General features: G+C 33.8%; 3 protein-coding genes across 4 annotated transcripts in view; 2 read left to right on the top strand and 1 right to left on the bottom strand.

The window, feature by feature from the left end:
• LOC117118736 overlaps nucleotides 1–2,077 on the top strand; it is a 3,094-nt gene extending 1,017 nt beyond the window's left edge. Inside the window, exon 2 of the mRNA XM_033263418.1 lies at nucleotides 291–2,077. Within this exon, the coding sequence (XP_033119309.1) occupies nucleotides 293–883 (591 nt within the window). The 5' untranslated portion in view covers nucleotides 291–292 and the 3' untranslated portion in view covers nucleotides 884–2,077. The remainder of the gene's footprint in view (nucleotides 1–290) is intronic.
• Nucleotides 2,078–2,525: 448 nt separating this feature from the next.
• Nucleotides 2,526–5,465, bottom strand: LOC117118726. Its single transcript, XM_033263406.1, has 4 exons — nucleotides 5,314–5,465; nucleotides 3,844–4,897; nucleotides 3,274–3,336; nucleotides 2,526–2,831 (listed from the first exon to the last, which is right to left on the bottom strand). Exons 2-4 carry the CDS (start codon nucleotides 4,877–4,879, stop codon nucleotides 2,719–2,721), a joined length of 1,212 nt encoding a protein of 403 aa, XP_033119297.1. The 5' UTR covers nucleotides 4,880–4,897; nucleotides 5,314–5,465; the 3' UTR covers nucleotides 2,526–2,718.
• LOC117118707 (protein UBASH3A homolog) overlaps nucleotides 4,086–16,535 on the top strand; it is a 16,340-nt gene continuing 3,890 nt past the window's right edge. Inside the window, exons 1-8 of one of the 2 annotated variants that reach the window (XM_033263382.1) lie at nucleotides 4,086–4,224; nucleotides 8,038–8,150; nucleotides 8,997–9,050; nucleotides 10,596–10,782; nucleotides 11,418–11,616; nucleotides 13,304–13,473; nucleotides 14,186–14,391; nucleotides 15,355–15,502. In XM_033263382.1, coding sequence (XP_033119273.1) covers nucleotides 8,038–8,150; nucleotides 8,997–9,050; nucleotides 10,596–10,782; nucleotides 11,418–11,616; nucleotides 13,304–13,473; nucleotides 14,186–14,391; nucleotides 15,355–15,502 — 1,077 coding nt within the window. In that variant the 5' untranslated portion in view covers nucleotides 4,086–4,224. Of the gene's footprint in view, nucleotides 4,225–5,610; nucleotides 5,860–8,037; nucleotides 8,151–8,996; nucleotides 9,051–10,595; nucleotides 10,783–11,417; nucleotides 11,617–13,303; nucleotides 13,474–14,185; nucleotides 14,392–15,354; nucleotides 15,503–16,535 lie in introns of those variants that run through there. The other variant, XM_033263373.1, reaches the window with a different exon arrangement.

Below are 16,535 nucleotides of genomic sequence, written 5' to 3' on the forward strand. Positions count from 1 at the left end.
ACAATATCAACGAAATCATCCCTTTACAATAAGATGCAGGAACCGCCCTTTTTGCTAATAAACTCTTTAAATCGATTATGAGTCAATTTATGGGGTTTTACGAGGAATTAAAAAAATGCTGCCTCCTAATTGAGTAGAAAAATATTTTCAGTTTATAATGCAATTAAAAAAAGTCAGGGTTCAAGCTAAATAATATTCCTATCTTAAAATTGAAGACCCAACTTGAAAATATACATTATCGTAATTTCCATTTGTATAATAATTATATGATAATTCTATTTTTGTAACAGAAATGGAACCACGTGATAGAGAACGATTGACTCTTAACTACGACCTACTAATCGCAAGAGTAAATGTCGACCATGTGATTTTATATCTGAACAGGATAGTTTTTTCTGAGATTGAATGCGATAGAATTCATTCTGCAAAGACATACGAGGACAGAATGAAGAAACTTCTCGAGTTACTACAAAAGAAAGGTCCGCATGCCTATCAACATTTCAGACATGCGCTTTTGGACCGTTACTCAGACGTCGTCAAAAAGTTAGACGAAACTTCTTCGCGTATCTTGCGCTTAAACTCAACACCTGATGACGCAAAGGGAGCAAACGCTGAATTGCTGGCGGTTCGTGGATCTTTAATTCGAAACCTTGAAATAAATAGCATATTGGAATATCTTGTAGTGGAAGATGTCTTCAGTGAAGAGGACTGCCATCGAGTAAGAGCTGGACTGAGACAAGAAGACAAAGCCCGCCTTCTGCTAGATACCGTGGCAGCATCTGAAGATCCAGATGCGTATCAGAAATTTAAAATGGCAGTGATGGTGTGCCAACCTAAATTGGCTTCAGTGTTTGAAAACAACCTGCATTCAGAAGACTGGTAACAATAGGACATTCCGGAGTGTCAATCTAATAAAACAATTACTTAAATACGGCGCATGGTTTTACGACACACCTACATACCTTGTCGTTTTTTAGGGCATAAACATAGGCCTATTTAAGAATGAATCTTACTAGAAAGATTATGTAATTCAAATATATACCTATAATCTAATCGGTGCATCTCTACAGATTTCTTTAATATGAATTCATGTTTAAGATTATCGTACTTATAAATTAGTATCAACCAAGTTTAATAATGTATTAAGTTTTTCTTATATTTTTAACGATGTGTCACCACTTGCAATTTGCCTATATTCACCTTGAATGTATTTCACAGAGAAATTATCGAAATATATTTTATGTATACAATGTTTTTATGAGTACACATTTAGACGAATGTTTTGTTTTCTCCACTTTTACTAAATCATCAAGCGATGCGTCTCTATACTTGCAATACTTTTACTGAATATTCTTAAATATATATTTATCTACAATGTGTTTATAAGTAAACCCACTGAAGGCGACGTCTTTTACTTTTGCAGCTTAGTTTAAAAAATCGTCATTTTGATGTTTAGCCTAATTACGGTACTACTGTGTATGTTTCTCTAAATCAAGTTACTCGAAACATTTATCAAATAATTTTAAAGTGATAATGAAACAGTAGCTGTTAGTCTGTGGAATATCAGTACATTTATACCTTAAATGTTTTAAATGTTCTAATTTTAGTGTTCTATAACTTTTAATTTCGATGTGACGATTTTGTGCACAATTCATTAATGTTGGGAGTCCTTATGAGGTCGGCTATACCCACAAAGAATAGGTAAACCTCTTGTTTCTGACAACCATTCAATCAATCATCAATCAGTCAATCATAACAATATAAATTGCTACAGTTATTTACACCTGGGAAAATTTAACAGAAATGTTATTTTCCACCCAAATCACGAATTGTAAAAATATGTTAAAAAATATTCCTATCCAACTAGTTTATAATTGGTTTACAAGAGGTAAAACACTATATAAATCCAACTACATGTAACCTTTTTGGGGTATTCCTGTCTTTGTCTCTGTTTTGTTTTCCTTGTTTTTTTTTTTTTTATATTAATGTGTAACTGCGTATATTGAATAAATTCATTAAATCAATAAAAATTATGTTTTTGTCATTTCTCCTCTGTGCGTACGAACCCCTCCCCCACAAAAAAAAAAATCGGAAAAGGTACTCATTATAAAAATTATTTTCCAGCATACGGGGCGTATCCAGAGAAAATTTTGGGTAGGGGTCATGCAATGTGCGAAGCACCGAGTAGAGAGGGCGGGAATTGAAAATTAGCTTGTTTTGCCTCTCTTTCTCCTTTTTTTCTTCTCTTGTTCTTTCATTTGGGGGAGGGGCTAGCCCCAATGGCCTCTCCCTCTAGATCTTCCCCTTGATAATGAGACTGAAATTGATTAAAAACTGGAACCCCTACAATACCTAAGCTTCAATCCTACCAGGGATTTTAGTCATACCCATTTTTGTTATATTTTTACACATCCCACATCCCCAATACTCCCTCCCCCCAATGGCAATCCTGGATGCGGTCCTGATATACTAAACAAGTCATGTAATATAAACGACAGATTAAAAAGAAAGTACTGTATAATACATCCAGTATCATTTCTAAAATATTTATTGTTCCAAAAAATGTAGTTTTAGTAATTAGACTATCAAATAGTTACTGACTACTACTGTAATCAAAACATTTGCAAAAATATTTCAACAGTAAAAATTATTTCAGAAACATTCAATCCTTGCATAACATAAATTTCAATGTGCATTTCTATGGTAACAAGTACTAAATTATTCAGTTGCTTGAATAGATACTAGTTTTTCAATCATTAGATGGCGCACTCTGACCTCCTGTTTAAGGTCATCTCTCTCTTGAAGCAGCAAAACAAGCATGGATGAAATGTCTGAAAAAAAAAGGTAACTACAAAAATGAGGGTTTAAATCAAAGGCATTACACTTGCACTGTCTATTTCTGCATGAACCGCACCATTTTTTTTATCACTTATTACAGCTACCTTAATTAATAATGTACAGACATTATCCATTATTAAACCTATTTAATTAGTATCATACAGTCTGCTTTTCTTCATAATACAGGTCTCCCTCTAATTAAAGACCACTCCAATTAAAGACCACTTTTCTGTGGTTCCAAATTCACAAATGTCTTTCATTTTTATTATTCTAATTAGAGACCAAAGCTAAAGACCATGGAAACCCCGGTCCTGAAAGTGGTCTTTAATGGGAGGGAGACCTGTATTTCCAATGTGAAAGGAAGTTTAATACAATATTTAATTTCGAATTTTAAAATGGTAAAGATAAATTCCTTGCACAGTGGCAGCTACCTACCTTTACAACTTGATTTTAACTTCTCTAACATTTTGGAGAGCTCATCTCGACTCCATACTTTCACTGAAAAAAATTGGGGAGTATGGATTTGGGGTTAATACACTTACAATGGTTAAGACTTCATGTCATTACCAAATTTTAAAGCTATACAGCCATCTACAAAATTAATTATAAGAACATTAAAATTTTAAAAATGATTTCAATAATGACATTATATGAATATATAAATTATCCTCTTCAATTAACAAAAGTTTAAAAGAAAAATTTGCATAACAGTAATCTTTGCAACTCTTTTACTAATATTTCTGCTACAACATTTCAGTAAAATGTCATTAACATAGGCCTATTGAAAGTGACAAAAAATGCTTGGTTTTAATTTTAATGACCAATTCAAAGATTTACTTTAATTTTTGTTGGGTTTTTAAAAATTATTTTTTGTATGGCAGTTTATCTTGATGAAAAAAATGTTTTCCTGTGAATGCCAACTGAAAGGTTTACTTTAATTTTTGTAGGTTTAATTTTTTTTTTTTTGCATGGCACTGTATATCTGAAAATTTTTAACAAACTTACACTCTTCACTGGAATAGCTCTTAAAATTATTTTTTGAGTATCCAGACTCTTTCCTGTCCTTATTTAAACCTTCTGCAACAGCAGACTTTGCAACAGGTAATAAATCAGCATCTTCATCCGCATCATTGTCTGTGCTTGATTCTGATTGGCTGGTACTTGTGAGAACTTGTTCTGATTGGTTCACTTGGTGATGATGATGTTCACAAATGTCACATAAAAGGTCATCAATGGTCCACCCTTCACTTGCATACTGATGTTCACAAGGTAAATAAACATACTTATCAGATGGAATTTTAATAGTTTCTCCACTTGATTCCGACTTCCCACTAGCGTCTTGAAATTCTCGACGATCGCAAGGCTTCTTCCTGGATTTAGAATCATGTAAGTCTACATGTTTTGTTTTAAAATCAGATTTTGTATGGCAATTTCGATCTGTTGCTTCCTGCTTTACTATTAGTTCAGGTTTTTCCAGTTGAATCCTATTTCGAGGTTCTGGGGTATCAGATTGCTCATTAACATATATTGCAGGTACTTTTTCAAAAGCTGGCCTTCTACTCTCTCTCTGTCCTACATGTATATTTTCATCACTACTGCATTTTCGCTTAGTAGCTTGTTCAAATCGTGTCTTGGACAGGCCTCTCAGTGGACTACTAGTACGGGAACAAGGCGTACTTCTTACTTCAAATAGCGGTTGCGGGGCACTCAGATTTCCTTCGTTTCGTGCATATTTAATGATCTGCTGCATTTTCTCGTCAAGGAGTCCTTTAAGTTGTGATGTCACGCTGTCCGAAGACAGTTTGCGATTTCCTATGTTCTGACTAAGCACTTGGTGAGCTTTCTTGAAGCATACCTCATGTCCGAAAACATTCTGGTGGACAACTCCAAGTAACTTATTAAAGCCTTCTCTTACTGGTTCCTCTGTGATGGGATGAAAACACTCCTTGCATGTCACCAGTGCCTCTCCAGTGCACTGGTGACAAATGTCACATTCATCAGTGTCAAGGCTAATTGTCACAAAGTGTTCACTCTTCAGCATTGTAACTTTTTTATGTTCCTGAAAAATAAAAATTGAGTTCATTCTAAAAATTTCAATTTTTTTGGATTATATATTATTCAAAAAAATACATCTTGTTGGCCTTCCTTCTATTCTGTTCAACAATTCGTTACTAATTAAAGCTAACATGGTAATAGAAACGTTGACTTAAATTTTAATTTCATTAAGTCCTCCTTATCTTTTTGAAATTAAAAAAAATACTGTAGGCCTGGGCCTAGACTACTACTGTAGCTAGGCCTTGGTTATGACGTTGAGACGTGTATGTAACAGGTGGACCAATTCAACCAAGACGGCTTTAGCTGCAGCTAGATACAGTCGACTTCTTGGTTGGGTAATTAAAAGTATTGATAAAATACTTTTTATTATTCATTCTAATTTGTAATTAATCATTATTCTGACGAACACAATAGACTTACACTTAGATATCGAAAGTGGCCTCATCAAATGACTACATTTTTGTCGTACAACGAGCACATTTTATTTGTTTTAATCGCTTCTTGTTTTCATTTTCTCCTCAAATTTCTTTGTCTTTACGACGTTGCTCCGTTTGACAGATGTGATGTCACGCAATGTTTATTGACTGCGAACATAGCTTCCGGTTGTTCCTTGACCTGCTGAATATTCATTACAGATACAAACAAAACCTGCATGATATGCATACTCGAAGAGTTAGCCATGCGTGAATAAACTCTATTGCAAGACAAGGTCAAGCAACGATAGTTGAGTAAGGCTACACGCCTCTTTTTAGTTCAATTTCAGACCATCAACCTTTTAAGTATTCTGTGTCAAGTGGTGCCACTGTTAAATTTTATTCAGATGAAATCCGTTTTATGTTTCAGTAAATGTCTTATGTTTCAAAGAGAAAATTAAACTACATTAAATCAGTAGTGAGCTGATCCAGGATTGGGATCGAAGGGACTAACTAGCGTGTAGCCGTAGCGAAGTATCAACGACGCACAACAGTAAGTTTGCGCTGGTTTGCGGAAGTAAAGTACCGTAGTATAATAAGCCTCGAAATCATTTTCGATAATACTACTAGATACTAGGAGTAGTATACAGTTGTAGAAAATGAGTAGGCGCTATACGTCCTTTTGTTTAAGTGTATAATAACTGTGTAGTACTGTACCAAGTAGGCGATAAAAAAAGTTTGCAAATTATTTTGGAACATGATTCATAACAATCATTGTTTGAGAACACAGTCGATACGCATGGGTTCCCAGACATCCTCCTCGATTCATTAGCATTATTCTGTTTTTTAAAAAGGACAATTTAGATCGTAATACAGCATTGTGAGAAATAGCATATTAATATGAATGCGTGCATGAATGATGGCAACCTACAACAAGTCATTCTCAAAGGCGAACATCGAGGTCAAATTCAAAGTATGAATCAGTTATCAATGTGCCACTGTATATGGGTTATCTGTACAGTCAAATTGGAATATTTACCATAACAATAACTACTTTGGTAGGGGCCTAGCTAAAGTACTGTAAGTGGTATCAAGAATGTTTATAATTCAGTCGTAAAGGTACTCTGGTAAAATGTCTATGAATTAAGATGAGGGCCACTATTTTTCAAGCAGGGAGAGGGGTTACTGAGAGCGAAGTAAGCAAAAAAAAAAAAAAAAAAAAAATTCCAGAGGTCCCAAGTTGGAAATGTGAAATTACGAAACATTTCATTGTGAGGTCTGGGCAATAGGGCAGTTGTGTAGAGTATGATAAAGCGCTGGTGTTAACACTGAAAGATATACGCTACTTACTTTCCAATTTTTGTTGGATGCCTCTGTTTTCATGATTGAGAGCTTTCAAGGCATCACATGCTGGTTGTAGTTCGGTACTACTACCGTAAGGGCTTCATCAAACCAACATACATCACTACCAATTAGTGAATGACCTTTACACATTATTGCTTAAGATGGGAGTTGGCTCATGACAGAGGAGTGTGGTGTGGGGAACTGCCAGCAAAACAAAGAAAGGTCAACCCTGTGCTTTGCGTGTAAAATTGACAGCAGTAGAAGTAATGTAACAACAGTGGATTATGATGATGAAATGTAAAAGTTGTCAGACTGGTAAATTAACAATGAGGTTTAATGTCTAATCAGCTTCCGGCTTTCCTGCATCAGCCTTGATTTGTATGGTGTAACATCAAGTTCATCCAGATATTAGAAGAATACTGCTCCAGATTTAAAAGTGTAATAATAATGTTCAAGGATGAATGTTGATATAGGTAAATAGGCTACAAAAGGACATCAACGAAGTAACATTAAGCAAGATATAATTGGCCAATGATTTATTCAGTAACAAAAGACAAACTGGCACTCAATGTCTAGCTCTGAACAAAACTAGAAATCAACTGTTTTAAAACTGTACTGTGCAGTATAAAAACAATCAATATGTAATTTGTTCTCAATGAACTCTAAAACCATTCCCATTGGTTCATCAATGTAAAACTATTACTATTAGTTAATAACAATATTTTATAATACGCGCCTCACTTTTAATTGGATGTGGCAAGTGCAAATGCGAGCACAAAAGTGTGACTAAAAGAACTAAATTTAAGCAGATATGCAAATGCGCAATACTGGATTAAATAATATCAACCACTAGCCAAGTGGTCAAGAATAATCTTGTTTCCTGCATATAGACGTGTTACCCTTTATCAGAGGACTAGTACTGTAGCATTAGTTAATACAAATTATAGGAGTGTTAGAAAGGTACCATCTGTTGTACATTAAGGCCAACTCGGCATCATAAGTCACACAGACCGACACGACGACAAATCATGTCAACCTGTGTTATACGACGCTAGACGCTGTCCGAGTTGGCCGATCTGAAAACATATATTATTTTTTGATTAATCAATTGTATAATAAGTTCTTAGGAAACATCGTGGCATGTAATATTATATACTCTCGATTAAGTTTATAATGTACTCTCGATTAAGTTTATAATAATTGAGTATCAAAAAATAAGTGGTATGATGTTAATTATAGAGTGGCGCTTAGCAAAAAAATGATGTTTGGTGTGCTGTTTACAGTCACTTATTAGATCACATATGGTACTGGTTGTGTCTTTCACCACTAATTTCCACATTGAGCACTCTGTTTGACTGATGAGTAAGACACTATTTGATTTTTACAGATGACCGAAGCAAATGACAAAAAACATGCTCCGCTTAGTAGGTCAACCACAATAAAACAGAGCGCCACCAACCTTGAGTTGCTGATGAGTATGGGCTTTCCGAAACACCGGGTGTAAGTCAACCTTAATAATGTTTTTTAAAGTTAATGTAAATAAAGACTCGATGCTACTTAATAGATGCCATGATAATTTTTCCAAACAAGTAGTTTGTCTTTACCCTTGACTTGAGTACTTGTTTGCTCACCATGTGAATTGGGAAGGGCGTCAATGAAAGTGGGTGTGGCAATAAACCAAAAAACAAACAGATAGGCAGGATGCAACACAAACTTTCACCCTTTTATCTGGGTTTTATACATTAGCCCATACTTTAGGTTGGCATAATACCAGACTATCAAATTTTTATTTGACAAAAAACTGCTGTATACCCATATATAGTCATGATGTGCCCATATATAGTCATGATGTGCCTATATATAGTCATGATGTGCCCATATATAGTCATGATGTGCCTATATATGGTCATAATTGACCATATTTAGGCATGTCACATGCTTTTGTCAAACAAAATTTGATACTAAGTCTGGACAGGGCTTTACATTTGACAGGTTGGGAAATTTGGAATTTTCATGAAGGCATACATGGGCATACTGTAGGCTAGGATTTGTGTCTCCTTCCCCCCCCCCCCCCCCACACACCACACACACACTTAAATTGTTTCACTAAGTGGGTTATAATAATATAAGTGACCATTAATTTTCATTGGGGTAGATCTTCAGTTCTGCATCCTCAATTTTGGTATTTCCTGGGCTGAAACCATATGCCTGTCAATTACATTGTTTTATAAGAATGATGATAATGATACCAAGCCTTTTATTTTGTTGAAAAAGTAATTATAATAGCATACTGCACCAGTAACATCACTGTAAATCTGGATTTATTGGACAAATTTTTGCTTTAAGGGAGAAGTCTTTGGCATCAACTGGCAACCAAGGTGTTCAGCAAGCCTCTGATTGGTGAGTAATTTTTTATGATATTGATAGTACAATTCTGATTGGTGAGTTATTTTTGAAGTTATTGTTAATACATTTCCAATTGGTGAGTTTCTTAAATTGTTAATGGTGGGTGATACAAATCATACTGTTTGATTTCTTTAAGGTTTTTGATATAGTATACAAATGGAAGAAATGAATTCACGATATGTAAGATAACATTGGTGATGAAAATTACAATTTTATTGGATCATAGTATGGGTGTATCTACAGTAGGGGAAAAGGTGTGGGAGGGGTGTTTGTTCTGGTAGATATACTGTATGAGTGTGATTAAAGCTACAATTCTTACAATTCTAAAACAAGGGGGCAGATTTGAACCATGAGTAAGAATTTGATTCTCTGCATGCTAATCCGGAAATTATTTGAGATGTAATCATATAATAATAGTAATATGATAATAATAATGGTTGTAATGATAATGATGTTAACATTGTAATAATATCAATTGTAATTGTATTGTTTTTACAAAACACTAATTCCAATATTATTTGATTTTTGAGATGAAAAGTTACTCATATTATGTTTTTATTGATTTCAAGAACATCATTTTTTACTGCTTCGGCTAAATCATTTCCTCGTTTGTAGGATAACATATTATTGTAATTGTATTGCACTGTATTGTATTGTATTACATGTGCAGATTGTATTGTATTGTAAAAGTATTACTTGACTGCACATTTCTCAAAAGCTTCATGAAGTTTGGCTTATTACCCACGGAATTCTACTTATTTTACAGAAAGCTACTCTATTCTTAGCAGCCTTTACTAACCGTACATTCAATAGCTTGTTTATAATACAATACGTCAACGCTAATGTCAATCAAATGTCAATGGGGAGGGGCCCTGGTACTCTATACAGTAATTAACAAATCCCATGAATACTAGGACCTATTTGAAAAAATATATAATTGTCCCATCCCAATCCATTATATTCTTATTTGCTGTAATCTTAATTTTAAAAATTTTATTAGATTTCTCGTAGGCCGAATAATAAGGCTGTGATTTGAAATTATTTTTTAGTGAGGGTATTTATTACAGTTTTTGCTAATTACTATCCTATATACTAGTACTAAACATGCTGGTAAATAATAAAAATTGTTACCGATATTTATTAAAGAAGTAAATTGAATATTTAATTGTAATGTATTCTGCTATTTATGTTTCCACCTCATCTTAGGTTTTGAGAACAATTTTTGAGATCATCATTAGGCCCTCCAGTGCCCACCCCTATCCCACAGAAAAATAGGGGCTTTAAAAAAAAAAAATTCCATTTTTTTGTAAACAAATTTTAAAAAGTGATCGTTATTTTTCTCCATTTTGCACATGAAAGTTGTCTAAATTTGGTGTCTGATGTAAGGTATCGCCATTCTAGGCCTAAATTCATTGCAAAATATTAATTATGGGTTAATTGTATTCAGTCTGATGAATACCCTTTGAAAAACAATGTAGAGATAAAAATGTAAATTTGTATGTAGCTTTGTCTTATGAATATTATTCATGTTGTTTTTAGGCTCCTTAATCATCTGGAAGATGCCACCTTGGATGAGCAAATGCCACGCGAGTTTATCATGTATGCATGTCCTGTAGGACCATTTGCAGAGGAGCTTGAAGCATTTTGGGAACAATCACTTAAAGAAGTGGGTCATAATGGGGCCCACGGCCTTCTACCACATGTCACCCTTTGCTCATTTTTTTCAGTAAGTATAGAATAATCACGAAGAGTGTCAATATTATGTGTCATGCGATAATTTCTGACAAGACTTTGTCTGATGGATGTTACACTGCCAACTTCTTTGAGTCCTATTCATAAGACAAGTCATTATACTATGTTATACCTGTCTCTTATACACATCTAGATGTGTATAAGAGACAGACGCTAGACGCTGTCCTAGTTGGCCCATCTGAAAAGATCAAGCATTGTTGGATGTAGTGTATGATAGCATATGCCTGACTTTTAGAAAACATGTGGTCAGGCACAGTTTATCTAGCTATCCCTATAACATTGACAAAACCACATAAATTAGCAGTTTTATGTTTAGAAACAGGACATTGTTGGAAATGCTAGCAAGATATTTACAGTGTATTGAGTTCAATAGCAAATTCTATATTACAATCATCGTCATCATCATCAATTATTATGCTATTATTACAAAGCACTTTGAGATAGTGTTTAGCTCGGCTTGGTAGCCCATTTATCTCCATCATCATCATCATCATCATCATCATCATTATTATTATTTCAACATCATCATTATCAACATCATTAATTTTAATAAAATTATTAATATTATTGATAACATTATTAATATGTTTTAAATTTCTCCATGTTTAGTGTGATGACAGCCTCGTAGCAGAGGTGACACATGCATTCCAACTTGCAATAGACCGGTGGAAGAATGAGGCGCCTGACCAGATTGCGGTTGAATACTTTGCTGCAGCTAATTTCATTGGCTTGTTCATCGAAGAAAAAAATGCCGAGTACATGAGGCGTGTCGCACAAGATTTTTCAGTGGAGGCATTAAATATTGCAGGTATGAACCGATAGTTAAATACCTGTACTTCATAGTCCATTGTGACTATGTGGAAATTACACACGTGTCTATATGTCACACGTATCAGGCATACCTTTCACGTATGTAGTATCTATGTGAGTCTAAAGCCCTGTTCAGACTATCACATTTTATTTGATAAAAACCTGTGACATGCCTAAATATGGTCATGATGACATCACCTCATGACCATATATAGGCACATCATGACTGTATATGTGCATACAACAGTTTTTCGTCAAAGAAACTTTGATAGTGTATGCAGAGTTTATTGCTGTGTTATAGTAACAAAGCAGGATGTTTACATTTAAAGTTGGATATAACCTAACATGAAGTGTAAAGCGACTGCCACTATTTATATTGATTATTATTAGCAAATAGTTTTATATTGTTTTAGGCAATCCTAACTAAATTAAACATTAAAAACAAAACCCAAGGATCCCAGACTCTATCTTTCCAGGATGCTTTCTTGTTTGACTCTTAAATTGGTAAATTAACAATGGATATTTGTCAACATCATGATGGAACAAGGATAATTTTGACTGCTGAATTCATAAAATTTTAAATATAATATATTTATGCAGTTGTAATAGTTAAAAAAGTGATTACTATTTGATTTGTGTATATTAAGATGATCCCTCTTATATGTTATATTTGGGCCTTTTGATCATTTCTTACTTTGTGGTTTTTACCATTTGAACAAAGCCACTTTTCTTTTTATTTGGGACTTAATTTATTCATATGAGAAGAATGAATTCTGTAGCTTTGGTTTCAGAATTCCCAATTGTCTAATATACTTCCTACATTGAAACGCTTCCTCATTTTAAAACCACTTTGAGCTTTTCAATGTTGAAACGTTTAGCATGTGTAAAGTGCTTAATAATTTAAAGAGCAAATAAGCTGATATTGTTCCAAGTTTATTCTGTATTCTCATGAGAAAAATAAATTTAAAAAATGGATTAAGTTGAGGCAATGATATATTAATAAAATAATGATAAATCATTTTTATTGTGTGGGTTTTTTGAAAGTAAAGTAATGTGATAGTTTATGATTATTATAAAATTAAATTTTTCTTCTTTATAATAGGTATCCCTGTTCAGTAGATAGCTACTGTTCTCCCACAGGGCCCAGTTATGCATCAATAACTACCGTAAATGCTTGTATAACTATAAGCACCGCTCTCGAATAAATGCTTCTGCGCTTAAATGAGAGTATATAATAGCGTTTGTGTAATGAAACACTTTGAGAAACAGGGTTTTGAATACAATGTGTATAGTGCTAAAATGAATAAATAACACAATGAAGACACAAGTATTTCTTTAGAAACGTTTATTTACAATGCCTACTGAACTACAGGAATAAGTGAGATAAGGGACATGGGATGGGCATGGAAAGCACCACCCCAATATTTTTTGTATAAGCGCCGATCTCCAATTAGCGCTGCACTGAAGCCTCCAAAAATTGTATAAGCACTGCAGCGCTTATTCAGGCATTTACAGTAAGTCTCGTACCAAGGCTTGGAAGTGGAGTTTTAGTTGTGAGAAAAAAAGTTCTGCTGTCACAGGAATTTAAGCACCAAGTTATTCAACTCGACTCCAATATAATTATTATTCTTTCGTTTAATAATAAAGATTATAATAAAAAAAAAACATTTCCTTATCTATTCTAGGTATTAAACTTGAACCTCATAAAAAACAGTTACATCTCACATTAGCGTACCAGTTCCACCAAAGTCATCTGGAGAAGCTAGAGAAACTTTCAAAGGAAATTAACTTGAACAAATCCGCTCGCTGGGAATTGAGGCTCTACTCCAGAGACGTACGGGCAGGCAAAGGCGATGTAAGGTCAAAGTTTATTGTTCATCACCCTTTGTTTAAAATGAACTATTCTTTTCTGTTAAATCTACAGTAACTCTGTTCCAACTTTGAATCAGCATTGCTAGGCTTTGGCTTTCAATCAGGAGGTCGTGGTCATGTTGTTTATATCTTGGGCATAAAGTCGATTTATAATCAGACACTACTGGGTAGAGACAACAAGATTTCCTGTTCCACAACAAGACATCCATTTGTAGAAGCCTTTCTGAAGAGGGTCTGTCTAGTGTTGGCTTTAGAGTGGCCAAGACCTGCTAACTTTGGTTTGAATTTAGGAAGATTGAATTGTGTTAGACTGAGTATACAATAGGTACAATGTTTATGAAAGTTCTAGGCCTAGTCTCTGCTGAATTAGATAAAGCTTTGTACTCGAGTGAGCACATGAGTTGCATGGTGTGCATATTTAAGATTCCGGCAACCAGGGAAGGGGAGGTCTATTGTGAATGATTGAGATTGTGACAACCAGAGAAATGGCTCTTTGGGGATCTTCCAGGAAACTGGAAACTGTACCCTTGATAATTTGTTTGGAATTCAAACTTTCTGAATTTGTATTATTATTGTTACCATTAAACAGGTGTTTGATAGGATTTTAAAATACATTACTTTAAGTCTGGCTTTCAATAGATTTGCATGCTGCACAAATCCTTTTGAATATCTTTTTTGTCATTCCTTTGTGTTAGGTTTATCGTGTAATGTATTCACGTTTGGCAAAGACAGAGGATGAGTTAGAGGCAACGAACGACGATTTTATCTACCGTGAGGCGAATGATGAAGTTTCGACTCCGGACTGGATTTACGGAGTATCCCACAAGACGGGATGTGCCGGAAAATTTCCGTTAGATTACCTGGAGTCTTGTCCGGAGTCAGATGTGTGGACCCTACACAGGTATTTTATACACATTACCTTTCAATTTAACACATTTAACAAACTAGTAAAATTTCAGATAATTTTTGAGATATGATGATGATATACAGATGCTATTTCAATGTAGCCGCTGCTACTTGGCGACCGGATTCAACACTAATCACTAAGTGCAAGCCTGGTAGTCTGGTGGTCATGGGTTCGATTCCCACCCGAATCACTTGCAAATTTTGTTTTGCAAGTATTTGCTGACTTACTATAATATTCGGTACGATAACACTTCAGGTAGGACAAAACATCCCTTCTACAGATGACAACCTTTTAATATATATTGTATGAATAAAGTTATATTAATTATATATTGATTAAGTATATTAAACAGATTATTTAAAATTAGTCTTTATCACTCTCAAAATCTCCTAATCAACCAAACACCAAGTCACTAATATTTCATACAATATTTTAAAATATTTGTATTTGTTTATAAAAATTAATAATCATAAGGTTTTTAGTGGGAATGAGGTTTTGCCCTACCTGACTTGCGAAAACAAAATCTTTCAAGTGATTCGGTGAGAATTGAACCAAAACCTCCAGATAAAATATTATTAAATCTCCTGATGTAAACACCATCAAACAGAATGTATATGATTATTAATTTATTATTTAGAAAAAAAAAATAATAATCATAATGTGTATGTCTGAAAAATGCATGAAGTGGTTTTTGGTACTATGCAAATCTTGAAAATTGATTGATTGATACATTGATTGACTGATTGGTGGATTGATACATGGTAATACAGATATGACAGAATCAAATTCAAAACATATTATAAATGCATGAGTGATCACAACAAATTTTATCAGTTTAGCAAACAAAATAACTGCTTTGTACATGATTAATCTTATACTATTATTATTAATAAATTTAAACTATTAAGATTTTCTATTACTTCTTGGTGACTAATTCTGTTATTTTCTTGTTTGCAGAGCATTTCCAATCACAAAAACAACGAGTGAACTTATTCCAGTACCGCCAATCCGCAAGCCGGCGCCTGCTATGGGCTCCGATGAGATGCACAGTAGTAAATACAAAACGTCAGTAGGATTACTGCAGGGAAACCCAGAGTATGAAAATGTAAGCTTTTATAACATGTTTACTAATTTATATTATATAAATATTGTAAACATGTTATATAATATGTCAGCATATTATATAACGTATATACTATTATATAATGTGCTGACATCCCAGTATGCATGCTGAGCACTCTTTTTGCCGTCGTTACTAGCTAAAATTTAAAAAATTCATACTTTATTTAAGTACAGGCATTTCATCAGAAAAGTATAACTTCCGAAAAAAGGTAACTGATGGTTTCATTGTTCTGATTATTCGACATTTGAATCCATTTTTGTTTGATCGTCCTCATATTTTGGCCCCATTTGACACATCAAAGGAATCGCTGCACCGTCAGCCACATCAGTTGGTTTGATTACATGACGCCACAAACAGTCATTGATCTGCATTGTGTTTACTTCGCTTGCATAGCATTCGCTGCTTTACGATCGTGTCTACTGCGTACTTCTTTTGTCATAAAATTTAAATTGCAATATATTTATATCGCTCAATCTATTTAAAAAATTGTATATAATATTTATTTCCCTCATTTTTGTTATTTTTTTGTCTGTTAATATTGTTTTATTTATTAATCTCTGAATTTGTCCTTTTATATGATTGTCTTTTTATATGATTGTCTTTTTGTGTGTTGTTGTTTTAGATTTCATTCATTATATTGTATTTTTATGCATTTTAAAGTGGAACCAAATAATTTCAAATCAAATCAGAATAAAATACAGTCACTCAAAGTTTAACTGAGTAATTAGCATAAGAATGAGGCAGCATTGTATACTTTAGTACACAGAAGTCATAATACTTATCTCTTTGGCAGTAGTAAGTTGATTCCAGTAAATAACTCATAATTTTAAAGCTCATAATGGGGAGGATATGTATATATTTTTAAAAAAAATCAATTTTCTTCACTGCTGCTGGTTTTGGCATTACAAGCCCCATATAGATCATACATAGGCATTTATGATAAAATATCAACATTCTGCCTGGTGATATTTTATCATATACATCAAAGGCGGGATATTTTTATACCTTGTTTCGC

This window comes from Anneissia japonica, unplaced genomic scaffold, assembly GCF_011630105.1.
Source record: "Anneissia japonica isolate Jap-2015-1 unplaced genomic scaffold, ASM1163010v1 scaffold7370_len818893_cov191, whole genome shotgun sequence".
Lineage (NCBI taxonomy): Eukaryota > Metazoa > Echinodermata > Crinoidea > Comatulida > Comatulidae > Anneissia > Anneissia japonica.